Consider the following 12110-nt stretch of genomic DNA (forward strand, 5'->3'; position numbering starts at 1 on the left):
ATTTTATAAATTTTTTATGAAGAAATTACATATTTGTCCCTTGAATAAACATCATCCATTCAAAATAAACGGAATGAACCAAAACCGAACAAGTTAGATAATAAATGGACCAAAACTAAACTTAAAATAAATCTTGGACCAAAATTAAACTAGCTATGAAATGAACTAAAAATGTAATTTAATTTCATCAATATCCCAAAGTTTATACACTCAACTTAATTCTTTTCACAAAAAGGAAAAACTCATAATCAATTTTAATAGATGATTAGATCATATGTTGACCCAATTCACATTGCTACAGTCACATCAAAACAATAAAATTTCAGAATTTCAGGTCTCTTTCTAAGCTTATTAGAAGAAAATAAGTTTGAATCCTTTTTCGAAATCTATGTTCCCATGTCTGCCGATGAGCATTTTTACTTTTCCAGAATACCGTTACTATATCATGAGTAGGAAAGCCATGCAATTCAGCCGAGAAATAAGTGCGGTGGTTACTTGGTTAGTCCTCAGCAGTATAATAATGACTGTCATCAAGGTATAACATAATCACTATCAGAAACTTAGCAGTATAACATTTATCAAACATTTCTTTCATTTTTAATAGAAAAGATTGCCATAGATATGCTGCAAACAGTAGGCCAAGCTACTTCCTCTCCTGTACTCTGTAGTACAAGTCTAATAGTCGAAAAACTGAATTTCATGCGATGCCCACGGCCTCCATTTGGTATGCAACTCTAATGGACATCTTTGACACAAATTAAGTGGACATCTTGGATTTTGTGGTGGGGCTTCACATCATTCTACCAGCTGCTTAATTGTTTCTGGATTTTGGAATTGTTAGAGGATCTACCACCCTTGTCTTTGTAGGTATTTCTGGAGGTGGAGGCAAGAGTCTTTCGCCCTCCACGGGCAGCCGTTATGGCACGTTTTCTAACCTTGTTCAAACGCTTTATCAGCTCAGCATCATTGTCATTCACGGCCTCTTCATCTCCCTCCTGTGATAACAAGACTACTGTAAGGGCTTTCTAAACAATAATATCTGCCAGGCCACAACTGACAGCACACTCCAAGGCCTAGCCAAACGTGAACTTCAACTCTCTGTAGAAAGCACAGTATAAAGAAAGAATAATTCAAGACCTACCTTGTCGCTCACATCTTGATATTCAGGTTCACTACTTGGACCTGCTTCACAGTTTCTTATATTGCCCTCTACTTCACCTTTCTCATCATGCTCTAAAGTCTGATCCTGATGAATTACAACAAAGCATAAGAACAAACTCACAATGTATGATTCACGAATGCAAATACTATTAACACATGGAATATAACTAAGCTGGATTAACCAAGCATGGAATAAGGACTGCCCAAATAAAGAACCCTTTTTTTCCTTTTTCTGAACAACTTACTTGAATGCCTCTCCAAATAAGAGAAAATTTTAATAGTCAGACACTTTTTCCACTACCCAATTCCTTATTATTATACAAACAAACACGAAATCTCCATTTACTCTGCAAATACAATATCATTTATTTTCACTAATGTTCATTTTGATATAAAGTAATTACTTGAGACCTCAATTTGTGAGTTGGATCACTTTAATTTATTCATGATAACATCAAGTGAAAAAAATGTACCTGATTTAGCAAATGCAGCGAATCAACACCCTTCATGTTTGCTTCATGTAACACAGAGACGTGTGTGCCATCTCCAGTATCTTCATCACCAGAACTAGAATCCTTCTCGATCCCTCCTTCAATGAACTGGATGCAACAATGTGGTATTGAAGAACATTATTAGATTCATAGATGTTTAGTATTAGACAGCAGAAGCGTTAAAGTAAAAGGCATAACCCACAAAACCTATTAGACTAACAGATTTAGCAATGAAAGGACAAATGTTATGTCATGAGTCTGAGACTTTGAATAACATATATATTTCCACACATGTGATAATACAAAGTGACCACTTTTGATATAATGGTTACATTATTCAAAAGGCATAAAATTAACCAATTGTCACTCACAGAACCCAAAGTAGGTGGAAAAACATGAGTGCTTTTGAAGTACAATTAAATGTGAAAATTAAGGGTTGTCCAAAGGGCGAGAGTAATGAAAAACAATGAATGCATTTTTCAGATGAGTAAGCACTTAGCAATTAGAAAAGGGGGAGGGGGGGAAGATGATATAGACATCTTTTGTTTAATGAAATTGCATAAAACAGATTGGACAAGGCAGATTGTGACCACAGCCTTGACTATACAGCAGTCAATGTCCCATGAAATGTTTTGCCTAAAGGATGGGGGATATTCCATGCAAAAAATACAAGAGTTTTAAAAAGGGGTGCATTTTTAAGTAGCATGAGACTATCAGAATCTCCAATAGGCTATGGTATTTAATGCAGGTATACTACAGATATGGCTCCATGAATACACATAGAGAATGTGACAATTAAATCTACCATGATTCACAACATGATACCTTCTCAATGTCTTCCTGGTCCTTCCTAGTAAAACCACTGGCAGCAAGTTCCTTGTCCAGAAAACCAGAATCCTTGGCTATTGAAGAAAAACAAGGCCTGCCACTCTCATCTGTATCTACCTCTGTACCATCAGTATCATCTGGGCATTTTTGAAAAGACATATTGAACCTGAGAGAAAAAACCATTACAAACTAGAATAAGCCTTTATCCCAAACTTTTCTTTTCCCATGGGATTAGAACCAGTGGTTGACACCAAATGTGTAGGAGGTAACCAGTGGTTGTGAGTCACTATAAATGGTAAAAAACAAGTCCTAGACTGTTAACCTCTGGATGTTTTTCTAATTCTTATGCTGACAGTTGCCTTTTTTATAATGGCTTCAAAAATCAATTAGCTGCCAGGCTGCATGTTTTCTTATGCAGTCAAAATAGCTAATTCCCGCTATCCCACATTCCCACTCCAATTAATATCACAGTAAAGCATTAATTAATAGGAAAAAAATTATAATTGCATATTATTAATTGGGCTTTATTACACTTTACCCATCTGAATTTTGAGCTCAATCTTACTTCACCACCTAAAAAAAAAATTGTGTCAATTTACCACATGAATTAAAAATTTGTTGCAATGTACCACCTCTGGCTCATTTTGTCTAAATTTTTGTTAAAAATAAGGGTGCTTTGGTCTTTTCAAGTTGGTTTTTATTGTGTCAAAGTAGATAAAGTGTAAAAAACACCATTTTTTTCTAACAATAGAAACTTGAAAAAGACCAAAACACTTTTATTTTTAACAAAAATTTAGACAAAATTAGACAGAGGTGGTACATTGCAACAAATTTTTAATTCAGGTGGTAAATTGACATAATTTTTTTTTTAGGTGGTGAAGTGAGATTGAGCCTAAAGTTCAGGTGGGTAAAATGTAAAAAAGCCTATTAATTGAGAAACCAACAGATCGGGGAAAAAATTAATATTAGCAAAAATAATGTATAAAATATAAATAGTTTAATTATAAATAATGCAACTTTTTATTAAAATATAAAAAGTATAAAATATAAATACTAGTTGATTGTGTGTAAATGTAAAATTATGCGTAATTATATATATGATAATGGAATGGATCCAGATTAAAGTTACAAGACGAACCACAACCCAAAATACCGTACCAACTGAACCTACACCTAACGCACCACACCCTGTACGGAAAAACTTCGTAACCCGTACATGTGCCCAACACTCCCCAACTCAACCCACAGTCCAGGAAACCGGTGAACAGACCAGCTTAGTTAGTTCTTCAATGCACATTTATATCGATATCCAGATATTAGTTTTTCAGACATAAATTCATGCAACCAAGTAAATATTTCACATATTTAGTATTGTTTTTAAGTTTGCTGCATACTATTAAAATAGCGACAAATATCATCTTCAAGCCAACTTGAAATGCTTTTCAAGGGTTTTGCAACCTTGAATGTTATAAACATCCAGAAAACTAAAAGCCATTGCATTTGGCTTAAAAATTTCAAAATAGTTGTAACAAAAAAAAACAAAAAACAGACCTCTTGCTGAAAAACTTAAAAACGCATTCAACATCACGGTCAAAGTACCTGAAACATGGGAACTTCATAGAATGAAAATATGATATCTGATAAACAAAATGATTTGGCAAGTTATACAAATTAGATCACTTTGACAATCAAAAGTTACAATAAACAGTATGAAAAGATGACTGGTATTTGTAAGTAACAGAGCTTCTTACATCTGTGCATTATGATGTGATACAGAAACCATTTGTGGAAAATCAATCATGGTGACCTTCTCGTCATCATCAATCTGAAAGAAGAGACATTGGAAAATGATTACAAGTTTAACAATGAATTGAAATAGGAAGTCAATGAGGCATTTGGACTGCATTTATTAACTGCAGTACCAATACAACCATATAGAAAAAAATGTTCCAAGTGAGAGCAGAAGAAGGAAACACAATGACATGAGTATGAAACATAATGCAACCTAGAAGTTCCAAAGATGTAATACTGGAGACAGCCCCAAATGCATACCATAATGTTAAATTCATTGAAGTCGCAGTGAATTAAACCATGTTCTGCCAGACGAACAACGAGTCCAATGATTGTTTCAAAAATCATCTCTGGATTTTGCAATTGCTTCACCTGCACACTGCATCGGACAGAGTGAATTTCATAGCTCCATGAAGCAGCATGATCATAGATTATTATTTTTTTTTTCTTAAGCAAGCTAGTTCCAAAGGAAACACAAAAGGAAAACACTGTATCTGGTTATTCCATTGTGTAGAATGCCATTCATTTCTCACTCAATTATTTGAAACGGAATTTTTAAAAAGAAGAATCTTACAATGGGTAGCCTTGTACAAGTGACATAATCACACAATGCCTGTTACAATCCACAGCATTTGGAACAGGAAAACCATGCTCTTCTAAAGCCTGCTCAAGCAGAGCAAAAGTGTAAATAAAAAATCAACACGATAAACACACGACAGGGCCAATACACAGAAATAAAAATGCCAAATATAGAGACAAAGAACCTTCATAAAAGCAAACTCTTTGAGTGCAGCAAGGCGGGACAAGTAGAGCCAATTATAACTGCTACGATGTTTTAAGTAATCACGCTTAGATTTGACAGCCCTAAAAGAAACCCTACCAAGCCTGTGCAACTTCATTGCCAGCACCGTACCATCTTCCGTGGCAACCTCAAAGATATCTTGAAGAAATAAATTTTATGAAGCAAAGTGACAAAGTAATATTGGAATATAGTACCACAACCAGGCACTAGCATGTCTTCTATGAAATAAAAAGGAAAAAAAATGGTACCAGACTCTTTTCCGACTCCAATTTGACGACCAACAGCCACAAAGACTCCGCGGTTGACCATAGTCTTTATTGCAAGAAAATCATAACCAAGATAGGTGAGCCGAAACCCATCATCTGGATGCACATAATAACAAAGAAAATGAGAGGAATTCAAAACAATTATTCTTGATTGTTATAATAAATTTATTTACATTTCGAAGAGTCATGGTGCAAGAGCTTATGCTTGAGGAGATTCTTGAGAACTTTATAAGTGCCCCCATGCCTATAAATTTAAGGATTAGATAAAGAGTTAAAAAAAAAAAAAAGATGGACAATTTCAAATTCATGAAGGCAAGAAAATATAAAACTAAAAGCATACTTGAGCGAAGCTATGCGCTCCACCAGTTCAGAGGGTACGAGTTCATGCTGAAAAAAAGAAAGATTTGAAGAGTTAATATACATACATATACATATATAATGATAATTAAGGTAAGCTGTGCTGAGAAATTTAAAAGAAATAAAAGAATAGTAGAGACATTTACATTTCTCATTCCCATTTCCACTGCAGTTAGAACCCTAAAATCATCTTTCGAGAGGTATCTCAACACGTCCACGTTCAGCTTCATCTTCCTTGCTCTTTCTGCTTATTTTAGACTTGGGAAGCTGAGGCCTTGTTTGGTATCCTATTCAAAAACTTTTTTAAAAAATTAGGATTCTTTTTTAGAATTTGAATTTTAAACAGTTTTTAAGATTTGAAAACTAGTTTGGTATAAAATTTGAAAAATATTTTAAAATTTTGAAAATTTGTTTGATTGATATTCTTGAAAACTTTTTTTTTTCATTTCCTTTTTTATACCAAGATCTAGACTTACACTTGGGGCCCGAGTCTCGGGCCTCGATACTCGATACCTGAGACCCGAAACCCAATACCCAATACCCAATATTCGACAACCTGGAAGTATACTATTATCAAGTCAGTGATATATGCAACAACTATCTCAAGTCAGTGTATTATCATACATTTTTTTTTTCTTTTCACAAGAGGTTATACATATCTGTGTAAACACATGCAATCTCAAATCTTTTGTGCATTGAAAGCATTAACTTTATCACACCAAGTGCCTCATATGGGCACCCATTTTGAACATAGGAATCAATCATGGATGTCCAGAATAACATTTCTCTGTTCCATACCACCAAATAATCTTAGATTACTGCAAGATGCCACACTACTATCTAAGTTTCTTTGAGAGGAATACATTTATAACCCCCAGCTGCTAGCCAAGTTTAATTACTGACTAGGTAAGTACTGATGCAGTGAACATTCATAGTAGTAAACTCAACTATACAAAATTGGCACCCATCAAAACACATTCATCCACGTGTATGTCATTCTAAGTTGATAACAAGGAAATAACAAGTGATGAAACAAAGCTCTGTAGTATGCTTTACTCCCTCAAATATATAATTAGAGCTTTCTGGAGCCAAATTGATATATCAATTCTTAACATACCCTAAAGGATATCTTTCTAGGAAATTAAGGGGCATAGCCTAAGCTTGAATCCAGGACTTCTTCTCTTTAATTTTGAGAGATTAATGTGAAGGAAACTTACAAGTCAAGCCTATACCCTGCACTGCCAGAATACTGACCAAGAAAAAACAAAGAATTTTCATCTTGGAATTGTATATCTCACCTTCTTCAAATATGTGGGAACTCAAATCAACAAAAATAATTCAATTAGCAGATACTCAATGTTGAGGAACCAAAAACAATGCCCAAATCCTAGAAATGTAAATTACATGAAAAAGAGAGAGACCTATATCAAGAAATGTAAACAGTCAGCTGACTTTGAACGCTAAAAGAAGGAACCTTCGAATAAATAAAGATTTTCCAAATAGTACATAGCTGCACCAGCCCAAAGTGATAAATCAAGCAAGCCAAAACTCAATGAACAGCAAAACCTGCTATGAAAAACGCACAGCAAAAACCACTAAAGGAAAAAAATTAAATAAAATCAAAATCAATAAACTTAAGGAAGAAAACCCAATAACCAAAATTTATCGTGCAGCTTCAAACCCAATAAACAAAATGTATTTAACTTGAAATTCAAATCAGAAGAGACACAAACAGAGAAAAGGAGTTTTTTGTTTGAAGATTTATGTGGCAGTTCAACCTAACTAGCCCCAAGATGTCATATATATATATATATATATATATATAATGGAGTGTCAACTTTTCGTGTTAAAATTATAAAATTTAATATGACATATTTCTTTCTTGATGATTTATGTGACAAGAAAAAAGATAAAAATGATAAAAAATTAAAAGGGGTCGTTTGTGTGAGCCATATTACCCATGGAGATTAAAAAATAAAGAAAAAATAGAAAGAAAGAAAGCATCATTAAGCAATGTACACTAGTTAAAAGGTTTTTTAGAGTAGACCCAAAACATACTTCATTACCTTAACTGAGATTTCTTGGGTGCACCAAGCCTTCTAGTATTGGGTTGATTAGCAATTAAACTCTAAAAGTTTTAGAAGTCTATACAAATCTATCAAATTCGACGAAAAAAATTCTAACAAACTCTGTTAAGCTCTATATAGAATTCTGCCAAAGTCTATATGGAGTCTATGAAAGTCATTAAAAAACCACGAACTCTACAAAAGTCAATGACTTAAAAAAAAAAAAAACTCTATAAAAGTAGGTGAAATTCCATATTGAACACACCCCCGTAAGTAACAAGATGGCATATAAATATACAAAACAAGTCAACTAGACTAATGGACTTGCTCTTCTTCCTGCCCCTCACCAGTCAGTCAGCACCCCCACCCCATATACATATACAATGCAAGTATAGAAGCTGATAATTGGTAATGGAGAACCAAAACCTATATGTTTAAAAAAAGAAAAAAAAAAAGTGATTTGTTAAGAATTTGGGTAATATTGAAATGGGTATGGGTATGGGTATGGTCATTGGGAATTTGGGCATAAAATCCAACAAAATAAAAAATTCCAAAATTTAATCCTTAAATTCAAATGGGATTCTCAGTTCTCACATTTATATCTAACCTAAATACTCAAATGTAATCCCTAAATTCAGCCCCAAACATTTAAACCTAAATTAAACTTAGAAACAAAAAGAAGAGAAGAGATTCAAGAGAAATACCTGCCCATGCCGAAAATAAAGATTGAAGGCGATGATTTGGATGCCTGGTGAGTAGTGAGACAGAGTGAGAACTGAGAGTTTAGAGTCTTGAGACACAGCGAGAGACCAGAGAGAGAACGAAGAGCGACTCTGGTTGGTGTCGTTTTGGTTTTTTGTATTTTTTAATCAGGGTGGCCTGGGCTTAGTTTTTAGTAACATACTAACATTACAGTAAAAGACACAAAATCATAAACAGAGAGAGTCTAATAGAGTGATCAAGGTCGAGCGGCTAGGCTGAGACTGTGGAAGCAAAACAGGTCTGAAAAATGTGATGTTTTATCGTTTCTTAAATACCCACCCCCCTCCTCCCCTAATTTTTTTTTTTTGGCCAAAATAAAAAATAGTGCCTAATTTTAAACACTCTACTCACCAAAAAAATTTGTCTAAACCCCCACCCATCTAGAAACTCTTTCTAAACCCCCTAAAACTTATAATCCTAAATTACCCTTCTGACGCGCACTGATGCATGCTGACGCATGCTGACACATGCTGACGTCACTGTAACTGTATTTTGGTGAAACTGTTTTTTTTTTTTTTTTTCGAATTGAAGTTTTTGTTAAAACTCAATATTTCACTAAAACTAAAATCAAACACTGAAATTGAATTTCATTACACTAAAACTGAATTTCAAAAATTCAGTTACACTGAAACTGAATTTCAAAAATTCAATTACACTGAAACTGAATTTCAAGAATTCAATTACACTGAAACTGAATTTCAGAAATTTAGTTACACTAAATTGAAGAATTCAGTTATGAATTCACTTACTGAAACTGAATTAAGTGATGAAACAATTACACCTCGACTAAAATGCAATTACACCTTAATTAAAAAACAATTACACCTTTACTAAAACAATTACACTTCACTAAAACAGTTACACCTTTACTGAATTCCGTTTCACTAAAAAGAACACAGCAACCTTATAAAAAAAAAAAACAATAACAATACAATAAGCCATTGAGATGAGAGGAGTAGCCAACAATACAACGTCGTCCGATCATCTCACGCGCGACGAGTACACGACAGTCGCCACTGCCTCGATCTGTTTCTACCTGCAAATTTGATTCATCATATTTCAGAACCATAATTTCATTCAAAATTCATTTAAAACTCATGTTTCACGAGCTGAAACTGTTTCATGAGCTGAAACTGTTTCACGAGCTGAAACTGTTTCACGAGCTGAAACTGTTTCACGAACTGAAACTGTTTAATCAATAAATGTAGGCTTAAAGTTCCCTATACACAGTTACAACAACACACAATGAGGTTCGATTTGGGGTTTTTTGATTCATCAGCAATTGGTCCAATCCAAACACATAGCATTGAAGAGTACAATGAGGAGAAGAATATTAGTACCTGACTCGACGGAAATGGCTGTCGGAAAAGCCAGATCACCGGCGGAGAAGCCGCGGCCTTTGTGGCTTGGATCTGCCGCCGTGGTTGATCAGATGGAAAATCCGAGCACACCATCGTGCTCAGGACGTCGAGAGGAAGAAGGCTTGGGTGGTTTGGCATTCCAACTCCGCCGAAAAAGGCAGATCGCCGGCGGAGAAGCCGCGGCCTTTGTGGCATCGATCTGCCACCGTGGCTGATCGGATGGAGAATTCGAGCATACCATCGTGCTCAGGACGTCGAGAGGAAGAAGACTTGGGTGGTCCGGCATTCCAACTCCGTCGAAAAAGGCAGATCGCCGGCGAGCACCACCGATCGTAGTCGCGGCGATCTGGGCTGTTTGGGCTTGATTCGGGGCGAGTGATGACAGAGGGAGAAAGAGGAGAGAAAGACGAAGCTGATGGTGGTGGTCTTGCTGGCAACCGTTGCCGGACGACACCACACGCGCCGACGACAGCCGCGCGCGAAGGAGAGAGAACAGAGAAGGTGCGGGAATGAAAGAGAGAGAGAGAGAGAGAGAGAGAGAGAGAGAGCGTGAGGATGAGGATGAGAGAAATTAAAAAAAAACTGATTTGAATAACAGGGTTATAATAGGAATATTTAAAAAATGTGGGTCAAACATAAGTGGATGTTAGTTGACCAGGGGGTTTTGGGAGAGTTTAAATGACTAATAGGGGGTTTTGAATTATTTTTAATAAGGGTGGAGGTTTTGAAATAACTAAACTCTAATTAGGGGGTTTTGAATAGTTTACATAATAAAAAATACCCCCTTTTTCAGTTTTATTTCTAAAAATCATTTTTTTAAAAGGCTACCAAACAAGTTTTTTTATTTAAAATCGCTTTTATGTTTTTAAAAATGGAAAATGATTTTTGAATAGAATACCAAATGAGGCCTTAACTTTTTTTCATGTCCTCTTCTTAACCTATTACTATTAAAAAACTAACTAATAGACTATTATAGTAGAGTTGTACTTTATCACTATACCTAAAGAAGTACAATGGCTATGATTTTGGATTTTTTGCTTCTTTTGTTTTTACTTATTTTAATCCTAATTATGTAATTTAAATCCAAATGTTTATGTAATTTCATTCATACTTAAAAAGTGATACAAATTCTTTTATTTTATTTTTTCTTCATACCTTTAGATAATAAATTCATGGCTAAGATAACAATTTTGTTTTTGCCAGGGCTAAGATTAAAAGTTAAAGTATAAACAAGTACAGAAAAAAAGTAAGCATAGGATCCAAATCCGATTACGGTAACTGCTACTTTTTTTTTTTTGTTATGGTTTTAGTCTTTTAGAGTCTTGCCAAGTTTTATTTAGTTGTCCTCAATTTCCACGTGTCAACTTCTTTGGGGGGCCCAAGGGAGGACAAGGATTATTACAACACATATATTCTCAAGCGAATAAAACTCAAACCATGTAAGGAAGAATTTTGAAAGGCTACGAGCGGCCACAACACGGTCAGGCCTTATAATGGCTCTACCATGTATGTAGAAACCTCAAATAAAAACAACTCCACAATATTCTTACACAAATCTAACTAATAACACCAAGAGAATATGACTTTTCATTAGTCTAACACATCGTAGATGCACCCACTATATCTTAGTTGTATAGCATGACAAAAGTCAAAATACAAAGTGACACAACATAGTAAATTGTAAGAAACTCAAAAGACATAATAAAATAACTAGTGGGTAGAGCCGATCATGAGGCAAGGCGTTGTGGGAGACTGCCCACGACCCAAGATCGAGGGGGACCCATAAAAAAATATTTACGAGCACCTCCAGGTCAGTGACATTCCAAGTCATGTTTTGAGTGTTGTACACAGTGACATTCCAAGTCATGTTTTGAGTGTTCCCAAGTCATACCCTAAATTTTCTCAAGTCATGTTTTTACGCTTCCCAAGTCATACCCTAGAGTTTTTTAAGTCGTACTTTTGGGCATTTCAAGTTGTTCCTTAAGGTACCCAAAGTCGTTCCTTAAAAATTTCAATTCGCAGCTCGAGATATTTTAATAGTTTATACTGTATTTCAAAATATACCTACTAACATCTCAAGTCATGTCTTGATGAATCCAAATTCATACCTTAGAGTTTCTTAAGTCGTTCCTTAGGACATCTCTAGTTTTTCCTTAAGGCATCCGAAGTCGTTTATTGATAATTTCAGTTCATAACTCGAGAGATTTTAAATGTTTATACCTTTG

At 34.9% G+C, this 12110-nt stretch overlaps 1 protein-coding gene across 3 annotated transcripts; it reads right to left on the reverse strand.

Moving 5' to 3' along the window:
• Positions 1-215: 215 nt before the first annotated feature.
• LOC147280523 (serine/threonine-protein kinase rio2-like) lies at positions 216-8748 on the reverse strand. Of its 3 annotated transcripts, XM_086251929.1 has the most exons (15): positions 8467-8748; positions 6173-6252; positions 5843-5994; positions 5680-5726; positions 5513-5583; positions 5322-5435; positions 5036-5211; positions 4846-4934; positions 4533-4650; positions 4232-4305; positions 4032-4079; positions 2478-2646; positions 1635-1760; positions 1142-1246; positions 216-995 (listed from the first exon to the last, which is right to left on the reverse strand). In XM_086251929.1, exons 3-15 carry the CDS (start codon positions 5924-5926, stop codon positions 801-803), a joined length of 1416 nt encoding a protein of 471 aa, XP_086108055.1. In that variant the 5' UTR covers positions 5927-5994; positions 6173-6252; positions 8467-8748; the 3' UTR covers positions 216-800. The 3 variants fall into 3 exon arrangements, with proteins under 3 accessions (XP_086108055.1, XP_086108054.1, XP_086108053.1); XM_086251928.1 differs by lacking the exon at positions 6173-6252 and having other exon boundaries at positions 5843-5983; XM_086251927.1 differs by lacking the exon at positions 6173-6252.
• Positions 8749-12110: the final 3362 nt, after the last annotated feature.

This window comes from Dryas octopetala, chromosome 7, assembly GCF_963921425.1.
Source record: "Dryas octopetala chromosome 7, drDryOcto1.1, whole genome shotgun sequence".
Classification (NCBI taxonomy): domain Eukaryota; kingdom Viridiplantae; phylum Streptophyta; class Magnoliopsida; order Rosales; family Rosaceae; genus Dryas; species Dryas octopetala.